Source organism: Mustela erminea, chromosome 18 (genome assembly GCF_009829155.1).
Source record: "Mustela erminea isolate mMusErm1 chromosome 18, mMusErm1.Pri, whole genome shotgun sequence".
NCBI lineage: Eukaryota > Metazoa > Chordata > Mammalia > Carnivora > Mustelidae > Mustela > Mustela erminea.
Genome location: NC_045631.1, coordinates 19,435,455 through 19,459,857, shown reverse-complemented (window position 1 = coordinate 19,459,857; position 24,403 = coordinate 19,435,455). Strand labels below are relative to the sequence as shown.

The 24,403-nt window shown below is 46.6% G+C and overlaps 1 protein-coding gene across 5 annotated transcripts in view; it reads right to left on the bottom strand.

Annotated features, from left to right (window-relative positions):
* PHF12 (PHD finger protein 12) overlaps positions 1 to 22,471 on the bottom strand; it is a 42,563-nt gene extending 20,092 nt beyond the window's left edge. Inside the window, exons 1-2 of one of the 5 annotated variants that reach the window (XM_032320107.1) lie at positions 22,319 to 22,471; positions 20,917 to 21,098 (exon numbers count right to left, since the gene is read on the bottom strand). In XM_032320107.1, the coding sequence (XP_032175998.1) occupies positions 20,917 to 21,098; positions 22,319 to 22,456 (320 nt within the window). In that variant the 5' untranslated portion in view covers positions 22,457 to 22,471. Of the gene's footprint in view, positions 1 to 350; positions 1,001 to 6,093; positions 6,100 to 20,916; positions 21,588 to 21,743 lie in introns of those variants that run through there. The other 4 variants (XM_032320108.1, XM_032320109.1, XM_032320110.1 and 1 more) reach the window with 4 other exon arrangements.
* Positions 22,472 to 24,403: the final 1,932 nt, after the last annotated feature.

Genomic DNA, 24,403 nt, shown 5'->3' with positions numbered 1-24,403 from the left:
ACCCCCTCCCACATCTCAGAAAGAGAAGAATTCTATAGCTATGAACACTAGGCTTACAGGAAAAGACACAAAGAGCTAGTTTGGAGCCTTAAGAATCATTTCCCAAACTGTACCATGCTGATAAAATCATTGCTAGGTCCTCCACACTCCTCAAAGTCTGTCAGTGTAAGGCTAAGCTCTTCCACCTGCTATTCGGAGCCCTGTGTAGCACAGACCCATCACCCCTTCCCAGGACACCCCCCCCATCCCCTCCTGTCAAACCAAAGATTTGCAGATAACTCTTTCTCTACACTACTTTTTCTCCTAGAAAGCTGTGCCTGTTAAAACCCTATTAATCCTGTAAAACTTGCCTCAATCAGCATATGGTAGATTAAAGATGGCTGCAAATTCTTTGCTACTCCTACTCTCCAGAGGTAGGCCATTTCCTTCCTCTTGAATGAGGCTTGTCTTGTGACTTGTTTTGACTAATAGAATGCCCCGGAGGTAACCATGTTGTAACTTCCGAGGCTGGGTGTTAGGAGACCTGCAGATTCCATTTTTACATGTTTGGAATGTTCCATCTCAGAGCCCTGCTGTCATGCTGAGAGGCCACACTGTGGAGACTTAAGGCACTCCAATTAACAGCTTCCTCTGGATGCCAAGCCAAAAGCCAGCATGAACTACTGCTGTGTGACTAAGTCCTCTTGGACCATGCCAGCTTAGACGAGCCTCTAAAGGACTGCGGTCCCAGACAACAGCACACTGAGCAGAAAAACCACCCAGCTGAGCTCAGTTAACCTGCAGGCTTAAGAGAGATAATAACTAGCGTCTGTTTCAAGCCACTGAGTGTTGGATAGCTTTTTACGCAGCAACAGAAAACAGAGTACAGCTCCTCCATACGCTCTTCCTGGGTTACTCAGACATCCTGGACCTCTGAGCTACATGGTTTAGTTCTCTTTTTGTACTTTCTCTACCCTCACCGCTTTCTCTTTGTATTTCTCTTGTTTTCCCTTGTGTGACAGGTTTTTTCTTTTCTTTTCAAGTAATCTCTACAACCAACATGGGGCTCAAACTCACGACTCCAAGATCAAGAGTCATATGCTCTTCTGACTGAGCCAGACAGGAACCCTAGTTCTCTCTTTTCTTATTTATTACTTATTGTAAGCTCTATGCCCAATGTGGGGCTTGAACTATCATTCATTCATTCATTATAAGCTCTACGCCCAATGCTGGGCTTGAAGTCACAACCCTGAGATCAAGAGCTGCACGCTCTACCAAATGAGCTGGCCAGATGCCCCTCTTATTTCTTTCATTAGAGGGCCCAACACAAAGACTGGATCTCTTCCCTCTCTGTAGGTTTATATTATAATACAGAGGTTGTACACAGAGTAGTCACTCAAGTCAATACTGAGTCAGAATCAGAGCTGTGTAGGGCAGGCTTTACTGATCCTCCGCTGATTTCCATTAAGGTAACACCAAGAACCATATAATGAGACTTTATTAAATCCTTGGGAGGGTTACATTTCTAATGTCTATACAGTAGTGGTTCTCGAAGTGTGGTACCTAGATCAGAAGGAAAAATCAGTATCATCTGGGAGCTTATGAGAAATGCAAATTCTGAGGGACACCTGGGCAGCTCAGTCAGCTAGATGTCTGCCTTCGGCTCAGGTCATGTTCCCAGCATCCTGAGACTGAATCCCCATGGGGTTCCTTGCTGGGTGGGGAGCCTGCTTCTCCCTCTGCCTGCCCTTCCCCCTGCTTGTGCTCGGTCTCTCTTTGACAAGTAAATAAATTAAAAAAAAATTTTTTTTTAAAGATTTTTATTTATTTACTTGACAGAGAGAGAGAGAGAGAGATAGATCACAAGTAGGCAGAGAGGCAGGCAGAAGCAGGCTCCCTGCTAAGCAGAGAGCCCAATACAGGGCTCAGTCTCAGGACCCTGAGATCATGACCCAAGCCGAAAGCAGAGGCTCAACCCACTGAGCCACCCAGGCGCCCTAGTAAATAAATAAAATCTTAAAAAAAAAAAAAAAAAAAAGCGCAAATTGAGACCTCAGTTCAGGCATGCAGAATCAGAAATTCTCTTCTATAGAACGAGGCGGCTACATTTATGCTTAAGAAAATCTTACATTTGGTTCCTGGGAATCACCTATTTGGAATGGGAAGGAGGAAGTTTTTCATCAAAAAAGGATGAGAAAGGGGCGCCTGGGTGGCTCAGTTGGTTAAGCGGCTGCCTTCGGCTCAGGTCATGATCCCGGCGTCCTGGGATTGAGTCCCACATCGGGCTCCTTGCTCGGCTGGGAGCCTGCTTCTCCCTCTGCCTCTGCCTGCCATTCTGTCTGCCTGTGCTCACTCGCTCTCTCTCTCTCTCTTTCTCTCTCTGACAAATAAATAAATAAAATCTTAAAAAAAAAAAAAAAAAAAAAAAAAAAAAAAGGATGAGAAAGGGGCACCTGGGTGGCTCAGTCGATGACACATCTGCCTCCAACTCAGGTCATGATCCTGGGGCCCTGGGATTCCGGGGCCCAAGTTAGGCTCTGCTTTAGCAGGAAGTCGGCTTGAGATTCTCTCCCTTTCCCTCTGCCCCTGCTCCCACTCATGTTTTCTCTCTCTCTCTCTAATAAATAAAATCTTAAAAAAAAAAAAGAACCCCCCCTCCCGAGAAATACTAAAAAATAAATAAATAGATAAATAAAAAATTGAGGGCTGAATAACATAAGGACTCTTCCTGAAGTCCCAGGGCTTAATATTACATTGGTCTGTTTCTAGCTAGGAGAGCACTTGACTTGGCAAACATTTCTCGCTCCTGCTTTGCCATGCTTCCCTGCAGCCCTAGGTATTCCACCAGGCCTTCACAGGTCCTTGCTTCCTTTTCTCCCTTTTTCCTTGGTGGAATCTCAGGAGATCCTTACTAGGAGGCAGAAAACTGGAGCACAGTGGTCTACTGTGACAGGTCTTCAAATCCCAGAGGACCACAGATGAATGTCACCTGTAAAGTCTTTCCCACTTCTCTCCAATGGATTTTTACATAGGCCACATCCAAACTAATGAGATGCCTGCATGTAATCTGCAAAGGCCTACAGACTGCTATGCTTCAGCAGCTGTCATATTAAAATTAACCCTGAAAAGGCTGTCACTTCTGATTCAGTTTTTCATCCTTTCTTTTCATCTGCCCGCTTGGCTTTGTACCAAGACACTATCCACCAAACATGTAAAGCAGAGATGGGCAAGGCAAGGTGGTTTGAGCTTCGACCTTTTACCAAGATGTAAATGGCCTCCTGGCCATCCTTCACACTTCCCTCAATCTAGCCCCAACCCCTGCTGGCAGAATTAGTTATTTAAAGCACAATTCTGACCATATCACCCTCCTAATTAAAAAGTTCTTCAGTATCACCCCTACCCTACCCTATCCTTTATTACAGGATAAAGTTTAAGCTTTATCAGTATTAGTATTATAGGTTAAGACTCCTGTGGCCAGAATTCTCCATCTTTCTCCAGCTTCATTAACCAGGCGGCTCCCCACACAGTCCATACCCTTCCTCCACACTGCATGTCTATTCATTCTGGAGCTGCTCCCTGTAATCACAAAAGCTGGGCCTTCCCTCATGTCTTCACTCAGTGGACTCTTTATGTTTTGGGGCTCAAGTCAGGTAGTGCCTCCAGGAAGCCTTCTCTGGCAACCCCTGATTCCCTATAGCAGTTCTGTGCCACACTGTACCAAAATCCCTTTCTTTATGGCTTATTTATCTTTGTACCTCCACACTCTGCAAGATGCCTGGCACATACTAGGTGCTCAATAAAGCTTGAAAGAACTGAGGGACACGAAAAGAATGAGCTTCTAGGAAGTGAATGTAACCCTCCAAAGTCATGAGGCAAGGCAATGCAATTGGGAGGACCCTTGTTTTGGTGGTTAAATCACATATGAAATAATTTGTTTTCTAAGTCACAAAACAGTAAGACATCAGAGTCAAAGTCCACACTTGCAAACCTGAGACTCACTGAACCACCCCACCTGACTCATTTATATCTTCTTTAAACAATTTGATTTCTCATTTCTTTTTCTAAACACGTGGGTCAAATGCTTAAAAATTTTAAGAGTTTTTTTTTTTTTTAAGATTTTATTTATTTATTTGACAGAGAGAGAGAGATCACAAGTAGGCAGAGAGGCAGGCACAGAGAGAGGGGAGGCAGAGCAGAGAGCCTGACACAGGGCTTGATCCCAGGACCCTGAGACCATGACCCAAGGCAAAGGCAGAGGCTTAACCCACTGAACCACCCAGGCGCCCCTTGAGAGGTTTTTTAAAAGTAGCTCCTGGTTGGTTTCTAAAGGATCACTTTCAGGGAAACCAAGTTTAAGAACACTCATTTCTCAGAATTCTAGATCACGGCTACAGGCTCTTCTTGTCTGCCCTAAAGTGCATGATGAGGGCTGTGAGTTTGGTTTTGTTTTGTTTTTTAAGATTTTATTTATTTATTTGACAGACAGAGATCATAAGCAGGCAGAGAGAGAGGGAGGAAGCAGGCTCCCCGCTGAGCAGAGAGCCCGATTCGGGGCTTAATCCCAGGACCCCAGGATCATGACCTGAGCCGAAGGCAGAGGCTTAACCCACTGAGCCACCCAGGTGCCCGAGGGCTGTGAGTTTAGGGAATAGCACAAGAAAGTCAGAGTACTGTCTCCAGGATGAACACAGAACATTTAAAAGAGTGAGGCCTTGTTGAGATTTTGCTGCTTTCTCAGAGAAAGAATGTACATCTTGAAATAAACGTGAAAATGTGTATTTTGAGAAAGCAGTAACTGTAAGATAGGATGGACAGGGAAGGAAAGTCTGTGTTTCTAGACAATGCTTAGCGCAGGTACAGCAGGAATACAGAAACTGCCCATCATAAAGTTTTCTCGGTGTTTCCTCTTTGCCCCTAGCAATTCCTTTTAAGATATTTAGTAGGCAGTTTCCCCCCCCACCTTTTTTTTCCAATTTATATGACAGCAAGAGAGGGAACACAAGCAGGGGGAGTGGGAGAGGGAGAAGCAGGCTTCCCTCTGAGCATGGAGCCGGACATGGGGCTTGATCCCAGGGTCCTGGGATCATGACCTGAGCCGAAGGCAGATGGTTAGCCATCTGAGCCACTGAGGCGCCCCAAGCAGGCAATTTTTCAACTCAATTATCTAGAGCAAAAGGATTCATGAAATGGATCCAGGAAAGAAAGACTGTTGGAGTAATCAGCTCAGGAACTATTTTGGAAAGAGGCTGCTTTGCAAAAGACTAGTTTTGCTCTATGTCAGAAATACTGCCAATAAGGAAAGGATTCTAGGGAGAAAGGAGATTCTGTAACCTCAGGACCCTCATCCACATCCTGAAGACTTTCCCATCTCAAAGCTCTTTCCCCCATAAGAATGATACTCCCTTAAGTTTTGTGTGCAACCCTGAAACAATTATACACATGCGAGTCTTTAAACCATGATACGTTTGTCAAGAAAAACAAGGCTCTGTCTCAGCATCCTCTTATCCTTATGTATCAGTGAAGACAAGGTGCTAAGGGCCATTCTCTATAAAAGGAAATCATTAAAAGTTAAGAAGTCAGGTAATGTTGGAAATGCTCTATCAGAGTTTCCGCTGCTCAGCAGTGAAAACCATGAGGACGCTATAATGAGCCAGTGCTGCTTGTAAAGACATCAATATGCTTCCTAATCACTAAAGCCTAGAAATAGCAGAACGATTATCTCATCTTACATCTACATAGTGTACTACAGTTCACAAGTGTTTTCACAGATGGTCTTATTTGATCTTCACCAGCACACTGTGAGAATTCTTACTCCCATCATGCAGGTGATGAACAGGACTTATCTAATGCCACAGAACCAGTGAAGTTGCAGAATTACAACCCAAATCAGTTTCCTGGCTCTTTCAAATCTTGAGTCCTAGCTGTTTGCAAAAAACAAAACAAAACAAAACAAAACTCTGGTAGTTCTCTTATTTCTGGGGGACACAGTGGACTATCCATCAAGGTAGCGTTCTCAATCTCAAGGTTGAGCACTTCCTTCTCCATCAGTCAATATTTATTGCATTCCCACTGCTTACTAACTAAACTAACTAACCAGTGCCATGCCAGAGGCACCACACTGGAGGAAAGACACAAAGCAGACAAGTTATGATCTATCCCACCAAGAAACAGCCTTTGGGGAGAGAGGATCAAAGTCATTCAAGCATTTAATGAACAATTAATTATTTCACACTAGGCAATGTGCTAAGTGGTGAGATTTCAAAGTCTTTGTTCTCAGGGATCATAGCCTAGAACAACTTGAAAAGGAGAGCTGACAACGAGACCACATACAATCAACTATGAACTGAACCTACCCTAAAGACCTACAGAGGACTCAGCTGTTCATCTAGAACCCAAAAGTACGTAAGACTTTAGCATTCCTTCTGAGAACAGTCCAAGTCCTAGAAAGGAAGGTGAGTCCTGGAAAGTCTGTGAGCTGGCTTGTCTTGGGAAATGTAGCTCTTTAGAGAGTACCCTGCGAGGGCAGAGCTTCTGCAGATATCCATCTGCCTTCACTGCTATAAATGTTTCCTCTCAGATCATTTGTTAAAAAGCCCCGGCCTGGGGCGCCTGGGGGGCTCAGTGAGTTAGGCCTCTGCCTTCGGCTCAGGTCATGATCTTGGGGCTCTGGGATTGAGCCCCGCATCGGGCTCTCTGCTCAGTGGGAAGCCTGCTTCCCCCCCCGCCCCCCACCGCCTGCCTTTCTGCCTGCTTGTGATCTCTGTCAAATAAATAAATAAAATCTTAAAAAAAAAAAAAAAAAAAAGGCCCTGGCCTGCAATTCCTGGCCAGAAAGTGGCTATTCACAGCTTTCTAACTTGCTGCTTGACCACCACCTGATCTCAAAGACATTCTGTCAGCTATAAAACAGTTCGTAACAATAGAGCTCTAATTCCTCAAAGACTCTACAACTGAAAGATATGCATCTCAAAGCCTGGGGTGGCTCTCTGTGAGGCCTGTCAGGGCCTATAAACCGATGACAGTAATACCTGTACACAAACCAATTAGAAAGCTGGTCAAAGCATTAATTTTTCTAAGAAAGATTTATTTATTTTAGAGAGAGAGGGAATGTATGCAGGAGTGGGGAGTCGGAGGGAGGGACAGAATCTCAAGCAGACTCTGTGCTGAGCGCAGAGCTTAATGTGGGGGTTCATCTCACAACCCTGAGATCACAACCTGAGCCGAAATCAAGAGTGGGTCACTTAACTGACTGAGCCACCCAAGTGCTCCTGGAGATTTTATTTTTTAAGTAATCTCTATATCCAACAAGGGGCTGGAACTCACAATCCTGAGGTCAAGAGTCGCATGTTGTTTTGACTGAGCCAGCCAGGCATCCCAACGATTTTTTTTCTTTTTAATTCTCTTTGGGAGAATGGGGACTGACTTAACTGACTCTGCCACCCAGGTGCCCCTGCATTTATTTTTCAAAACTAAAACTCCTAAAGCCAGCCTCTGCGGTAGGACTCCAGCATCCAGACTCCCACAAACAAATCCAAATGACCTGACTCTATAGCTGATGACGCTGCCTAGGTTGGAGGAGTTATGGAAGAGAAAAACCACACACACACACACACACACACACAACCCCCCCCCTCGGCTCACTGTAATGCCTGTGCTGATAGCCCCCCCCCACACACACACACACAACCCCCCCCCCCCCCCCCCCCCCCCCCCCGGCTCACTGTAATGCCTGTGCTGATAGCCCCCTCAGTGTCAAAGATTCAAAGCCCAGAGCCAGATGATCCCAACTCACAGCCAAAGGATGAAGTCCGGTTTTAATTTAGAATGCCTCTTTCATTCACTAATGAGGCGGCAGCCCACCACTGCCGGTGGAAGGTGTTAGTTGTCATGGTTCTTGGCTCTCTAATTAAGAGGATCTATTTCAAGTCATACACCAGAGTGGCTGATCTGAGTCTCACCTCACTCATCTCCCTCACCTATTAATACACACGTGAGCCTGCACCACATTAACATTTACTTCAGATTTAGTCGCCACCAGTGGGACCTGTTGCTCCATAGCTCTGCGTTAATTATCCATCCAGCGCAAGCAGTTTTTCAATATGGAACTGGAAGGGAGCAGGGGGAGGGGAATGAGAGAACAAAGGGAGGAGGGGAGAGGTGAAGGGAGAGAAGGAGACAGGGAAGCAGAAAGACTGCCTTTGATTTCAGAGACCTGTTTTTTTTTTTTTTTTTTCCCATTACAACATGCAGATAAAAATGGTGGGGAACAAAATGGTGTTAGGCTCTGGACTTATTTTTTAAAAATATGTTAGTTTACTGATGTATGGCCTGCAAATGTCTATCCAGCTAAGTGACACTGACATTTTTAAAACTTGAGCCAAAGGCAGCTGGGGAGACATGGAAATATCACTTAACCAAATTAAAAGCTTTGGTATGTGTCTTAGGACAAAAGGAAGCAAAACAGATGAAAACTATTTAAGAAAGAAGACATTTTATTGTCTCTTCCTAGACTGACAAAATATTCTATTTAATATGAAGACTGAACAGGAACACTATGCAGACAGCGTATCTGTACACAATATACATACAGCATTCCACTCGGGTTCACTTCTAAAAGAGGTCAGTCGCGTGAACTGCTAGGGTCCCTCCTGTCAGAACCCATCATTCTCCAAGAATCAGAAGCTCTCTAGCCATATATGGTAGTCTCAGTTAAAATATCAGACTAAGAAAGATTTCATTGACCCCTCCCCGCATCTGGATGTCTCCTCCCTTTTTTGGGTGGTGGTAAGGTATTCAGCCAGCAAACAATAGCACCGAGCAGTTTTGATTTTTAATTTCACAGTTCATGGGTCTCGTCCATCCATCTGAGGTCCACTACCAGATAAAAATCCTGCAATCATATCTAACGGCATTGTGTAAGAGTGACTGCAAAAGACAATACATGCTCAGAACAGGCCTGCTCTCCCTCAAACCAGCCCCGCTGCCCTTGGCCAGCTGAGGATCTGCGTTGGTACTAGCCAAAATGGGAGGGAAGGTAACCACTGATAGGACCATCATCACATCTCTGCCTCCTGGTAGCTATCTTATCTACAAAGAACCTATGAGCACAGAAAACAAGCCTTTTATAAACCGAAACCAGCTTCTAGAACTGAAACCAGTTCTAGAAAAGAGATGCTGAGTAAGATTTAATTTAAAAATTATCTTTTAAAGCATAAAAGCTGTATTAATGTACCCCAATTTAATGGCTTGAAACAAAATCTAATAAAATTTAAGTGTCAGCATAAATAGCCAGCTTCCCCTGGACACTTGTATGGGCATCAGTTTTTATTTTCAAGTACAGCCTACCTTTCAAAGGCTAGGAAGACGGCCACACTGGAAGATGCAAGAAACGAGAGCAGAAAGGTCCTGGGGTCCCTGATCCTTAATTCCTTACCCTCCTCCATCCCAGCTACTGACTCAAATACAGCTAATGTCACAAAGTACATAAAAAGTGCAAGGACCGCTGGCTTTTTCATGCAGAGCCTCAGGAGCAGTGTTAACAAGGAGACCAATGAAGTGCCAGGCCATTACAAGTGCCCCATTGAGAAACTTCGCTAGTTGCGTCACTTCCACAGGCGTACGATCCTTTCAAATTAGCGGACTGGGCCCCCAAATTTCACTGCCTTCTATGCAGAGCTGGGCTGTGGTGGCATCCTCCCAGTGAAGGACACCTGGAGAACAGGGTTATGAGTCAGGGCAGCAAAAGGAGGGTGGGAGGGTAGAGTACCAACAGTTACACTAGGTGTTGCCCCTGCTAACTTCTCGACAAGCTGAGACTGGGTGCCACAGGGCCTTATCTATCATTAGTTTGGCTATTCTGGCAATCTTGGCTTCTCCACGATGGAGAGGTGGCTGCAAACATTTTAAAATGGGTTTCGGGGAGCCTGGGTGGTTCAGTTGGTTGGGTGGCTGCCTTCGGCTGAGGCCATGACCCTGGAGTCCCGGGGCCAAGTCCTGCATCGGGCTCCCGGCTCTATGGGGAGTCTGCTTTTCCCTCTGACCTTCTCCCCTTTCATGCGCTCTCACTCTCTCTCTCAAATAAAAATAAATAAAATCTTTAAAAAAAATAAAAGAAAGAAAATGGGTTTCATTTATTCACCTCCCTCCTGATAAGATTTTGGAGCCTAAGTGTTTTGGAAGAGTCACCATTCTGGCCTCAGCAGACACTTTCTGATGTTCCCAGGGAATGTTCTTCCTTGGAAGGAAGAATCAACAACTGTAATTGTGTATTCCAGAGGAGTCTCAAAGGTATGGAAAACTGGGTACTGTTCCATGGTCAAATCAAGGAAAAAGGCAGGACACACACACACACACACACACACACACACATATTTTGGCATACGCAGCTCAGGCGATCTCGATCAGTTTCTATCTTATAGATACTAGATCTAAAATTGTATAAAGGCTGGGAAAACTAAAAACACTAACAATGTCTTGGGGTAACTGCGTGGCTCAGTTGGTTAAGCGGCTGCCTTTGGCTCAGATCATGATCCTGGAGTCCAGGTATGGAGCCCCATGTTGGGCTCCCTGCTCAATGGAAGTCTGCTTCTCCCTCTTACCCCCCACCTCGTGCTCTCTCTCATAAATAAATGAGTAAAATCTTAAAAAAAAAAAAGAAAAGAAAAGAAAAGAAAAAAAGAAAGAAAGAAAGAAAAAGAAAAAACTAACAATTAAAAAAAAATTTTAAGTTAAAAAAAAAAATCTTTATTTGAAATTCAACTAAATACAGAGAGAGCAGGTTTCTATTTAAGACCCAGCTGCTTTTCCCTAAGGAGGATTTCTGCTTCATTTACCCTCCTCTGAAAGGGTCTTCTTAAAAGGAAAGATAGAGAATAATGATATGATTTGCACCAAAACAGCACAGGGCCTATTCCCTCTTTCTTTTTACTCATAAGCCCCATTTTACTCATAAACCTCAAAACTCCCCACCTGACACGACTGAAGTAATCTCCTGGGCATGCTGTCAAACTGTGCTGTCGTGGTTTGATGCCACAGCTAAGTGCTGACTTGGGCTTCTGAAGCCTTCCAGTTACACCCCCAGTGACCTATTTAGGAGGTGAACAGACCTCTCAGAGACAGAGCACCATAGTTTTTTTTCCCTTTGGCCCACTTTTCTCTCAGATGATTCCTAACCAAAGAATGATCACCCCAAAGGCCTGAAAGTATGCACACAAGAGGTAAGATTTTGAGGAAAGCTCAATGCAGGAATGCAGCAAGCATTCAAGTCCTGAACATAAGCTCTTTCCCACTAACTTAAACTGCAGATACTTTTCTTACCTTTCAGCTTACTTCAGCTCCAACAAACACTAAGGCCTGCAGTCAAAGATGTCTCATGAATTAGTGTTAATAATTAAGTTAAGCTAGAATGGCTAAGTGTTATCTAAGCCAGGCAAAACCATGAGGACTACAACCAAAGGATTAACAAACAAACAAACAAACAAACAAAAAAGATAGAGCAAAACAGGGGCACCTGGATGGCTCAGTGGGTTAAGCCTCTGCCTTCAGCTCAGGTCATGGTCTCAGGCTCCTGGGATCAAGCCCTGAATCATCCGGTTCTCTGCTCAGTGGGGAGCCTGCTTCCCCTCCCCTCTCTCTGCCTGCCTCTCTGCCTACTTGTGATCTCTCTGTCAAATAAATAAATAAAATATTAAAAAAAAAAAAGATAAAGCAAGACAATGTCTATCAAAGGCCAAAATCATTAACAGAATTCTCCCTACATTTAAGATGCTCTTTCAAAAAAATGGCCAGCAAGATCAAGGAAAACTGAATATAGCTAATCTATGTATAGAAAGAACTACAAAAAGGTATAGATTTAGACACATTTAATGAGATTAACAAAGTATAATTTTCATAATGCGTTCTAATAACTGATGATTGAAAACCCGAAAAAGTTCACTGTAGAATTTCCCTCTAATGTCTCCAGAGCTTCACTAGAACCAAGAATCAGTAGAACTCTATCTGCTGGTTCAATGAATGTGGGAATTAAAAAGCACCCAGCTCATCACTGGAAACCTCGTCTGGTGTAAATAATAAGAGTAGCTGCTCACTACCCAGTTTTGTAATGAGGAGACTTACCTACAACCACTTAAGAGTTCTATGCATTTCATTAGCTTCTCTGCTCTCTTCTCTGCACTACTGCAGACAGGAGAAAAATACTATTCAACATCTATCTAAGGATCACAGCTGGATACAAGACGGCCAATGTGTTTGTGCTGCTGCAAACAGGGTTCCTTCCACCCCGAAACTCAAGCTTGCTAGTAATTGAGAGATTCCCTCACCCTTGCCTGGCCTGGTGGTAGAGTGATGTCTTCCGGCTATGGTTAAATTCAAACCCTGTGAAGAATCCTCTCTTGCTCACTCCAGCTTATTTCAAAAAAGAGCCTCATGCAGAGCCCACATCAGTGGGAAACACTGACGCTAGGTACAGGCTTGGAGTCCCCGCCCCACTGTTACATTCCCTGTCTTTTGACTTTTCAAGACTGGGAAACATTTCCTGGGAGATATATCTTATATAGTTTGTCAGAAAAACAAGGGAAGGGCAAAGACTAAATACCAACGCTATTAATATACAGGAAACAAATCTAATTAAGGGGAAAGGAATAGTGACCGTGTGTTCCTGTTAAAGGTATCATCCACTTGGTAGCAGAAGACATCAGTTCTGTTCCCCAACTAAGTGCTTATCTTTGCACGTCTCGCATTTGTAATACCACTACATATTGCACAGCAGTGAACAGAGGATACATGTCAGCCCCTGGCTTTTGAGTAGTGTAGTGTGCATTTAATACATGGTTGCAAAAGGGAAAGTAGCTTTTTTTTTTTTTTTTAAAGATTTCATTTATTTATTTGACAGACAGATCACAAGGAGGCAGAGAGACAGGCAGAGAGAGAGGAGGAAGCAGGCTCCCTGCTGAGCAGAGAGCCCGATGCGGGGCTCGATCCCAGGACCCTGGGATCATGACCTGAGCGGAAGGCAGAGGCTTTAACCCACTGAGCCACCCAGGCGCCCCGGGAAAGTAGCTTTTTGAATGAGCGAGTCAAGTTCTATACTACCCGAAACGTCATCAATCTGTAAGGTGTACTTGGAATTTGCTTACTATGAATGCAATAACAGGTCTACATAGTAGGTAAGTTCTTTTTTGACAAGGGGTCAAAAGCAATGGTTTTTCCTTTTATTGGTGTCTACTGTAACCCTCAGGGTCTTCTGCCTCCCATGCAAATGTGCTAACACTTCATCTTTATACTTATTTGCTGAGACCTAGATTCAGAAATAATGTTAGACTTAAGGGATGAAGACTTTGACACCTATAAATGGCAGGCAGAAAAAGGAGTCACCTTCTTATTCTTCTTAACTGCTCTCAAGTCATGGGAAAAGCAGTGAGCTAGTGACCTGTGCATGTGTCCTGGGCATGGTGACAAATCCGCAATACCAAAGTGCCTTTCTGAAATTTGGTCTAGGACTTGCACTGAATACAATGTCCTCCTCTTTCAGGAAACTGGCAGGGGGACAGCTGTACTCCTGTCCAGTCTCTTGGGAGGCTATGCAGAGGTGCTCTTATAAGTGTCACTCACTGAATGGCAATGCAGCTGGCCATGTTTGTACTCCTCAAGGACTTTTTTTTTTTTTAAAAGATTTTATTTATTTATCTGCCAGAAAGAGAAAGAGAGATCACAAGTAGGCAGAGAGGCAGGTGGAGGGAGAGGGGGAAGCAGGATCCCTGATGAGCAGAAAGCCTGATGCAGGGCTTGATCCCAGGACCCTGAGCCCATGACTTGACTGAGGGCAGAGGAAGGCAAAGGCTTAACCCCTGGAGCCACCCAGGCGCCCCCTCCCTGGGGACTTTTAAGTCAAAGGAAGAGCACAGTAGAAGTGGGAAAGCAAACCCCCCCTCCCCTGCTCTGGTGACTTAAAACTCTGGCACCTTAAAATAGGAATGCATTTCCAGGAGCCAGTGCTGCATTATCATAATAATATAACCATCACAATTCCAACCAGGGTCCTGGTGGGATCATGCCCCACAGCAGGAGCCTGCTTTTCCCCTGCCTGCCATTCCCCCTGCGTCTGCACACTGTCAAATAAATAAATAAAATCTTTAAAAAAAAAAAAAAAACTGGACAAAGGATCAAAACAAACATTTCTCCAAGAAAATATACAAATGGTTAATAAGCACGTGAAAAGATGTTTGGGATCATTAGTCATTAGGGAAATGCAAATCAAAACTATACCACTTCCTGCCCATAGGATAGCTTTTATCAAGAAGACAGATAATAACAAGTGTTGGAAAGGATGTGGAGAAACTGGAACCCTGATGTATTGGTGAGGATGCAAAATGGTGCAGCCATTTTGGAAAACAGTTTGGCAGTTCTTCAAAGGTTAAACATGGGGGCGCCTGGATGGCTCAGTTGGTTAAGCATCTATCTGCCTTTGGCTTGGGTCATGATCCCGGGGTCCTGGGATGGAGCCCCTGCACTGGGGATTGAGTGAGGGTGGGTGTCTGCTCAGCAGGGAGTCTCTGCTTCTCCCTCTCCCTCTGGTCCCCCACACCTCATGCTCTGGCTTGCTATCTCTGTCTTTCAAATAAATAAATAAAATCTTAAAAAAAAAAAAAAAGGTTAAACATGAGTTACCCTATGACCCAGCAATTCCATTTCTGGGATATACAACCAAGAGAAATAAAAACAGATGTCCACACAAGATTTGCACACAAATGTTACAGCATCCTTATTCACAATAACAAAAAGTAGAAAAAACCCCCAAATGTCTATTAACTGATAAATGGATAGACAAAATGTGGTATATCCATACATGGAATAGTATTCAGCCACAAAAAGGGATGAAGTACAGATAAACCCTACAAGGGTGAACCTTGAAAACTCACTGAGCCCTTTTGAGTTATCACTTGTCCTTTCACTCAGAGCTTAATAAAAACCATTGTCTCATTCAGTAACACACAGTAGTGACTATTTGGATCCTTTTTCAGTTCAAATTACATAATTTGTTTCTATTTTACGATTTGGCTTAAAAAATTCTCTTGGAGGGGAGCCTGGGTGGCTCAGGTGTTAAGCGTCTGACTTCAGCTCAGGTCATGATCCCAGGGTCCTGGGATCGAGCTCTGCACCAGGGCTCCCTGCTCAGCAGGAAGCCTGCTTCTTCCTCTCCCACTCCCCCTGCTTGTTCCCTCTCTGGCTGTGTGTCTCTCTCTCTCTGTCAAATAAATAAATAAATAAATAATCTTAAAAAAAAAAAAATCTCTTGAATACATACTTAAGAATTTAAAACAGATCAACATGAATCCCTTCTCCAGTTATAAATGAAGATGCTACCTAAATATGTCTTATACATGATTTCACATGTAAACAATATAAGCAGTCCTAATATTTTAATATAGCCCACCTACAAAGTACTGTGAGAGCCTTAGAAAGCAGCAGGAAACTGCTGAGTTTACAACTGTATTCTACCTCTCACTGAGTATGGCGATTAATCTCGGGACAGACCCCCCCCCCACAAAAAAATTTCCCGCAATAGTACCATGAAATGCTTGCCTTACGTCACACAGACACTGTTACTTGTGAGGAGCACTACCTCCTCCTACAGTTCAAAAAAATTCCTGATGCTTCTTTTCTTTTTAAAAATATTTTATTTATTTATTTGACAGACAGAGATCACAAGTAGGCAGAGAGGCAGGCAGAGAGAGAAAGGGAAGAATGTTCCCTGCTGAGCAGAGAGCCCCATGTGGGGCTTGATCCCAGGACCCTGGGATCATGACCTGAGCCAAAGGCAGAGGCCTTAACCCACTGAGCCACCTAGGCGCCCCATGCATCCTTTCTTAACCAAAGCCACCTAGATCCTAGATCACACCCATTTTTTTTAAAAGAGTTTATTTATTTGACAGAGAGAGATCACAGGCAGGCAGAGAGGCAGGCAGAGAGAGAGGGGGAATCAGGCTCCCTGCTGTGCAGAGAGCCTGATACAGGGCTCAATCCAGGACCCTGAAATCATGACCTAAGCCAAAGACAGAGGCTTAACCCACTGAGCCACCCAGGCGCCCCCAGATCACACCCAATTCTGAGCAAACATTTCATACTAAATGTTATCATTTTTAAACAGTGATTATACTTTCATCACTGAAACAAAGCACTCTGATCACGAGAATGAGCCCAAGCCCCACGTTAAGTTTACAAAGCATGTATATAAAACTGAGCTAAAGCTGAATGTTACTGGACCCTCCCTGCCGGAGTGATTTAAAAACAGTAATACACACCCAGATTCCAACACAGTGTAGCAAATGCAAAAATAAATAGATAAAATACACATAAAACCAAATTAGGTTTGTTTATTGTTGAATCATTTTACTACGGAGGAGGCAGGGTGACAGGAGGAAGTCCAGATGCCGACCCCTCCAGTTCTTCAGTGCCAGGTTTCCAACTACCTCAAATGTCAGAAATAACAGATTCGTAAGATAACATTAAATTAAATGTATTTTAATTCAGCACTAGCCTGTTACTTTTCTAATGAGGAGCTAAATGCAACAAAATCAGAAAAAAAAATCACCTTCTGAAAAGTTCAAATAGCAAAGATGTTCTGCAACACAGTTTTCTACTCTATGTGTGAAACCTTTCTTGTTATGACTCACTGAAAATTAAATATGCAAAACTCCAAGCTGAGCTTAGTTTTGCCTGTGCACAGAGACCTTTTTACTCTCATTCTTCGAAAACCTCATTTTGGATCTCACTGCCAACACCGAAGAGAGGAAAGCCGGCCAACAATTCCAAATATAACATGCGGAGGCAAATGCTACAGAAATCTGTCTGACGGGAAGCAACCATGCTGAGGTCTGCTGAGGTAGATGCGTTTCTCAGACCATTTTGATCCCTCAGTCCGTTTGGAGCAAAATGCCATGAGAAAACAATCAGAGAAAAACATCCAGTTTTTTCAGCCTCATTACTGATGGCCTATGGTGCTCACTTTATCAGTGAGAACAATTCAATCCATTTCAAACAGAAAGATGGTCAGCGGCAAATAGAGCTCCACCAGTTATTCCTTTTTTTTTAAAACCAATTCTTAGGGACCATTCCATGGAGACCAGTATTTTCAGAAAGTTCAACTAATGGCATGACAATTATGATAGGGGTCGGGTTCACCAGAAAACACTTAAAAAGATACCTCTTTCCAGTTCGTGGGGCAGGTTTAGTAACCCCCACTACCACTCTGAATAACTGATAAGCCAGTTAAGCTCAGATAAAATGATCACACTGTTACTTAAAAACTAAACGATCACCTCCTTAAGTTTAATTCTTCAGCGAGGTCATGGTACTGAGCACAGGACAATTCATTCCCTCACCCAAAGGCTCATGACAGGGAACCCAGAAATAGGGCTCCCAGTCTAATTGGGAAGAGAGAACAGTTCCTCATACAGAGCCCTGGCCCCTGAGAAAAGACAAGACAATTAACAGTTTATCTTACCAGTCATTTCCTACGGTAGTTTATCTAAAAAAAATACCCTGTGGTTATGACTATGTCACTAAGCCCAGGAGGTAAAGTTTGCCTAAATCACTTTTGGAACATTTTGTTAGATCTTGTTCACTGTGAGGCAAGCTGGCAAGACGCACTGGAGACAGAGAAAGGATTGTCTCAGAGAATTTTGAATGAAGACCCGCAATAGCACTACAATTATGATCAACTGGGTTTGCAAAACCTCCATCTTCACTCTTGTACATTCTGTACGTAAGGAAAATGATAATTTTTGTGCTTGTCTAAATACAGCTGACCCTTGGAAAACATGCATTTGAACTGCAGGTCCTCTTCTATGGAGATTTTTTAAGAGTATGGTACCGTACGTGCATTTTCTCTTTATGATTTCCATAACATTTTCTTTTCTCTAGCCTACTGTGTTGTAAGAATACAGTGTACAATACATACAACATGCAGAATATGTGTTAACTGACTGCTGATGGTACCGGTAAGGCTTCTTTCTGGTCAACAGCCCTGTAAGGAGTTAAGTGTTTGAAAAATCAAAACTTATGTAGATTTTTGGCTGCATGGGGGTCAGTGTCCCTAAGCCCCCAGCATTGTTCAAGGGTCAACTGTAAGCCAGTCATAGCCAGCTGAAAAGGAAAACAAGAGAAAATATAGCCACACCTAACTGCACTCCTACAGGGCACAAGTAATCAGTAATGGCATGAATTAAAGCAGGCACACTCAGGAATAAAAATGGTCTAAGAATGTCAAAGGCAGGACCCGACTACTCTCGTGGAGATGGTTAACGAAGTAGTTCACTTGGGCTGGAACGAGTGTGGAACAGGAGGCAGGAAAGTGGGATAAGCCTCACTTGAAAGAAGACTTCTTGTCTTTGTACCAATATCCAGAATGTTTTGTAATTTATATAACAACTCTGCTAAGTCAATGGTACCTTCAGTACTGGCATCTTCAAAGAGGGAACTGGAGATGTAAAATAAACCCTGCCTCACTTACTAGGATTCTCAAATCTCTGATTACCAGTTCCCATTCATGGTCTTAAAAAAAAAAAGAAAGTATTCAATGAAATGCACAGTCTGGGCAAGTCTGAGTCTCACCAAAGCTACAAGCACCTCCCTCTTTCCTAGCAGAAGCAGAAACTGTTAATTGTTACAACTTGACAAGTCTCACACTCATCTAATTAGAAGATCCAGAGGTTAGGTTTTAGAATTTGAAGCCCAAACTCAGGCAAAACAGCACACTTTTTCCATACCTAAAATTTCGAATAAACAATCTCAGCTTTGGGGCGCCTCGGTGGCTCAGGTCATGATCCCCGGGTCCTGGGATTGAGACCCACATTGGGCTCTCTGCTTGGCAGGGAGCCTGCTTCCCTTCCCCTCTCTCTCTGCCTGCCTCTCTGCCTACTTGTGATCTCTGTCTGTCAAATAAATAAATAAAATCTTAAAAAAAAATCTCAGCTTTACTAAACACAGGAGACTAAAGATAAAGAGCTTATAAAATTCCCAATATGGAGATCACCCTTCTCCTTTAGCTAACCCTAGCTTCATCCTAGAGGTGAAACACCCACACTTTACATGAAGAAGCCTACAATTCAGTACGAGCATATGCATCAAACAAGCACAATAAAAAATGTAAGCAACAGGGAAAAAACTGATAAACAACATACATATCCAAGTACAAATCTCTTCTTTGCTCAAGAACATGGGGAAACTTGACCAGAGGTATTTTCTCCAGGTGGATTACACCTTACAGGAAGCAAAGCTAAAAACCACAGACCCTTCCTGCTGGTATTAGTCACCTGGTAATAAAAATTTAAAACCAGCAACAAAGCTTCCTCCAGGATAACCATTTTTGTCCCTGCAACATTACAAGCCCAGATGGGGTGCCCTCCTGGGCAAAAGTATCTGGGGAATAGCAATGGGAGCTTCCTACATAACTTCTGACCACAGACTTAATTTGCCCAGTATCAGTCATCTGTCTAATAAGTGTTCCAAAACCTGCAATTAGTACAAATACACAGTAGGCACTAGTCCACAAACCAAGAGACGGAATGTGAAATGGAACAGTGTAGAGTTTAAGAAAAACCTCATTTTTTCTTTTTAAACAGTAGACTTAAAAAAAAAAAAAAAAGGCAACATCAAAAACGGGTGGGAACAAACAGAAACCCCTCTCTTTCCCGCTCTCACAAACGCCTGCATCAGTCAACTGTTGCTGAACAGCAGAACAAGACCCATCACAACACGACGCAATCTGAGTTCCCTAAGCAGATGTGGGATTTCTGTGGAGATGGTTTCTCCAGGCAGAAGCTGGAGTTTAAACTCTTCCTGGCCGGATTGTTCTGGGCCGAGCTGCTGAGGAGGATCACGCAGCAGGCGATCAACCCAGGTCCCTCCCTCCCTCCCTCTCTCTCCCGTCTCTCCCCTCCTCTCCCCTCCTCTCCCCTTGCGGGGGGGGGGGTGCGGCGGAGGGAAGCGCACAGCTTTCCAGCTCTCTGCTCCTTAAAAATGCCCTCGCAGAGCTAACCGCACACAATCCCACCCCGGCAGCAAAGAATTTTGCCGCGAAGGGCTCGCCGATCCGGAGCAGAGACGTGAAATCGGCGCCCAAGGGCAATTTTAATTGTCTAACCCGGCCCGATTTCCTAAGAGGCGGCAGCGCGGGGAGGGGAGGGAGAGAGTGAGGCAGCTCCGAGAGGCAACAGGGGGCAAGCGGAGCCAGAGAAAGGGGACCAAAGCGGCGAGATCCTAGCCCGGGTCCCCGACGAGCTTCTGCAGAAAGGACTCCAGGCCTCTACCCCCACCGTTCCCCGGGAGACGTTTGCAAATCATATATGCAGCCAAAATGGCGCTGAGAATAAAAATATAATTTAAAGGCAGGTCGCCATATTGTAAACAGAGAAGCGGAGAAGAGGCGGACTCGAGAGACACCCTCCATGATTTCTTCCACAGCCGCAATCGCCCGGGTGTCCGGCCCCCCGGGTCTGGACACCGCCAACTCCGGCGGCCGAGGGCTCCGCGCACCCGCCCGCAAGAGAGCCCAGCCCGGCAGGAGCCCGAGGGCGGCGGGCGCGCGGGCAGGCGAGCGGCACAGGGCCCGGAGCTCCTCCCCTTCCTCCCCCGCCACCGCCGGCCGTGCCCTGCCGGCTCTGTCCCGGCTACCCAGAGCCTTCCAATCCCAGATGGGGCTCTCCTCACTCATCCCAACCCCCACCTCGGGGTCCGGACCCACTGCTGCTCCTCCCCCCACTCCCAAACGGCCAGATCCCGGCAGACACCTGGGGGCGGGGAGGCGCTCGCCCCAGCCGCTGCAGAAAGTCAGCTAGCGGCTGCAAGCGCCCGTTATTTCGGCAACCAGGGGTAGGCCGGGTGAAGGAATGTGCCGAGAAGGGTCCGCCAAGGAGCTCCAAAGGGGTCCCCAGACCTTACCAGCACTGGAGGTGGAAGGCGGCCGGGCAGTGGTCACAGCACAGAAGATCCCCACCTTCTTTGCAGCTATCGCAGCTGTCGTGGTTGGTGGCCCTGCCGCTTCTCCGGGGCTCTTTTTCAGGTTTCCGACTCCGCTTTTCTGCCTCGTCCGTCTTGGGGGGAGCCAGCAGAGCTTGGATTTGCTGCACACACATACAAACGGCGTGTGTGCACACTCGGAGCTCCCGGGCGGTCCGTCGCCCCCCCGGCAAGGCTTCTCCGTCACCCACCCTTCTCCCCCCTTTTGTCCTTCTTCCTCCCATCCAAGCCGCTCCCAGAACCTCTCAGCCCCCGGAACCGGGGGGAGCCCACCCTAACAGCTTTCCTGCAGCACAACGAGAACAGCTTCTTCCAAATGGGGAGGATCAGGGTAGGGGGATGGGGAGAGGGTGCGCGGTTCCCTTCTCGCCACTTCCTTGTATGGACAGTGGGGGACTCCAAAGCCAGGCTCTGAAGAGGCCTGAAACCCGGTACCCGGACGTGCTGGGGGAAGCACAAAGGGGCCGACAAGAAGGGGGTGGGGAGGCCCGCCGGTGCAACGACATGGAGTGGGTTGGTGCCTCGGGAGAGCGAATCCAGGGCGGCGGGTAGGTGAAACTGCTGCAAACGTCCTCGGAGGCTGAGCTCAGCCCCTCGAATTGCAAAGAAGGGAGGGAGAGTCTGGGTGAGGAAGAAGCCCCCCTTCCTCTGGCCCTTTTGCGCTGTGAGCTCAGGACCGGCTTTGTGGGGCGGAGGGCGGAGGTTCCCTCCCGGCGCTGGGGGAAGGGGATGAGGAGGGCCACTCTTACCTCCATCAGCCCCCCCGACGTGTCCAAGTCGTACACGATCGTCTTGGTCTCCATTTTCTCCCACATTCATCCACCTCCCGGGCTGGGCGCTCTCTGCTCCGGCCCCCCCAACCCCGGGGGGAGGGGGGAAGCGGGGGGAGGGGGCGCTCCTGACCCCGGCCCCCCTTCTTTTTTCCCAACACGGGTCCCGACTTCCTCGCCCTGGCTCCCCCCCACCCCCCGGCCCCCAGTCCCCGGGACGGCAGCGTCCTCCCCACGGGCCGTGAGGGGGGAGCGGCCCCTCAGCCTCGGCCCGGCGGCTGGCTGCACGGTGGGTCCCGGCTCCCGGGGTCAGGCCTCGGCGGGGCCTAGTCCCACAGGCTAAAGCCGGCGCTGGCGACCGCTGGTCCGGCCGGGAAGGCTGGCGGGCGCTGCCATCCCGGGGTTGGGGGGATCGGAGGGGGGGTGAGAGGTTAGGTGAGGTTGTGGTACGTGAGGTGACTGCGGGGAGGGTGATGGGGGGTGGTCCCCGGGCTCCGCCTCTCGCCGCCGCCGCCGTCTGCGTCCCGGCTGCCGCGCACTTGGCGCAAACTTACCGCGAGCGCCCGCAAAGCCACCCGCGCAGGCGCCCCGGGATCGCCGCTCGCCGCGCGCAACCGCAGTGACAGCCGGCGGCCGGGCTCCCGCGCAGCCGCAGTGAGCGGGTACCCCCCGGCGCGCAGCCGCGCTGGCATTCGTCTGGAGGGCCGAAGCCCCGCCTTCCTGCCTTGCGCCAGCGTACTAAGATAAGAGGGCGGGACCTGAGGTCTCGCGCAGGCGCCTCGGAGAGTTTCTAAGGGTCATAGCGCAGCCGCAGGAACATGGGGGCTCTTCATCCATTGGTGTTTGTGTATAGACCAAGACTACTCTGTTCCTGCGCAGGCGTGTTGAGAATGCTCCCCTCCCGCCCCACAACACAGCCGCCTTCCGCGCAAGCGTATTGTCATCTGCAGGCCCTAACAAGAATGCTTCTACTTTCGCCATTTTGGTAATGGGATCTAGGCTACCATGTCCTTGGAGTCCTCAGGCAAGAACAAGAAGGAGCAAGGTGTGGTGTTGGCTGGAGCCGATAGGCTGTCGGTGACAGCAGTATTCCTAGGGATATTGTACTGGATCGTTTAGTTCCCAGCATCAGGTGTGGCAGAACTAGGCGCCATATTGGTAAAGAGAAAAGAAAAGCCACCGCGACGGAAAACTATTCTTTTGGTGACGGGTTGGATGACTGCTGTACACACTACCCTCCCGCTCCTGACAGTTAATTTTAGCCTCAGCATCCCTGCCTTGCGTAATGAAGACACCGTGGAGAGTTTAGCAGGCTCATTACTACCCTCTCTTGATCACTGTCCCTGAGAACTGTTCCAGGGGAAGCCCACAGCGAAGAGTTAGTAACGCTGACAACGCCCAGCTACCTGTCTATAGCGGACTTCAACTCCCAGTTTGCAACGCGCAAGACGTCCAAAGGCCGAACGGGAGCGCACTGCACCCTGGGAGCAAGAATTCGCGAGGGATGTGGTGGGTTGTGGGAGCCGTAGTTCCGTGTGCATGCCGTATATGCACTGTATGGTGGGATGGACTCGGGGAGGAGAGATTTGCCTGCCAGGAAGGGGATGCTTTTGAGAGCTGCTGTGCTGTATGCTGGGATTTGTAGTCTGAAGGCCTCACCTCGAATTCTGGCTTCCTCCACGGCACGCACCCCTGCCCTTTTTATCGCTTTCACAGATGGCCAGTTATCTTGCCTGACTGTAGGCGAAGAAGTGGAGAAGGGGATAACGTCTCTGTGCTTGCCACTAGGCGTTTAGTTGGCATTGTTGCCAGGTAGTTGTGTCCTGCTCACCTGTGATCGTTAGGGTGTACTTAATATTTGCAGAAGAATAAAACCGGAAAGGGGTTAAATACTATCTTTGTTAATCTCATTTCCAGATGCATAGAGAGGAGCGGTGATTTGCCTAGTTCTCATAGTGAATTTATGGCAGACCTATGAATGAAATAGATTTGATTCCCAGGCCAAGACACTTTCCACTACACCAGGTTAACTGTCTGTGAGGAGTTGTTGCTGCTTCTTCTTTTGGGATAGTAAGGAGGATGAGTTAGATACGGTGGGGATGTCAGCGTGTGGTCTTGGGTTTCCGTTTTTCTGACTTTTCTGATGATCCTCTTGGTGCTTAGGAATAATGATAAGGTCATGGGTGTGTGTCGTGTGTGTGTGTGTGTGTGTGTGTGAGAGAGAGAGAGAGAGAGAGAGAGAGAGAGAGATTAGCTGCTTTCTGCCCTCTACCAGCCTCAGCACACAAGAAATCCTTGTGGTTATAGATCAGAGAGGTGGACTTCAGAGAGAGTAGGGCTGAGCTAGTTATATGAAAGTGGCCAGACCTCTTCTAGTCTGAGGTTTTGTTTCATGCCATGGGTCCTCAGAAGTTGGGAGCACATGTGCCCTCTTTACCTGGCTTCTTACTGCTGAGGACCCAGCTGTGCTGCTGTGCCAGCCTGAAAGCATTATGGGGCAGATAAATAGTCCATTGGCCTATGCCCAATGAGAAAGGCTTTGCTTTGATCAACATCATCATTTGCAGCGGAGAACAGGAACAGCTGTTGGGCTAACCAGGGAAATAATACTTGGCTCTGTTGACAAGTGCCAGGGGGAA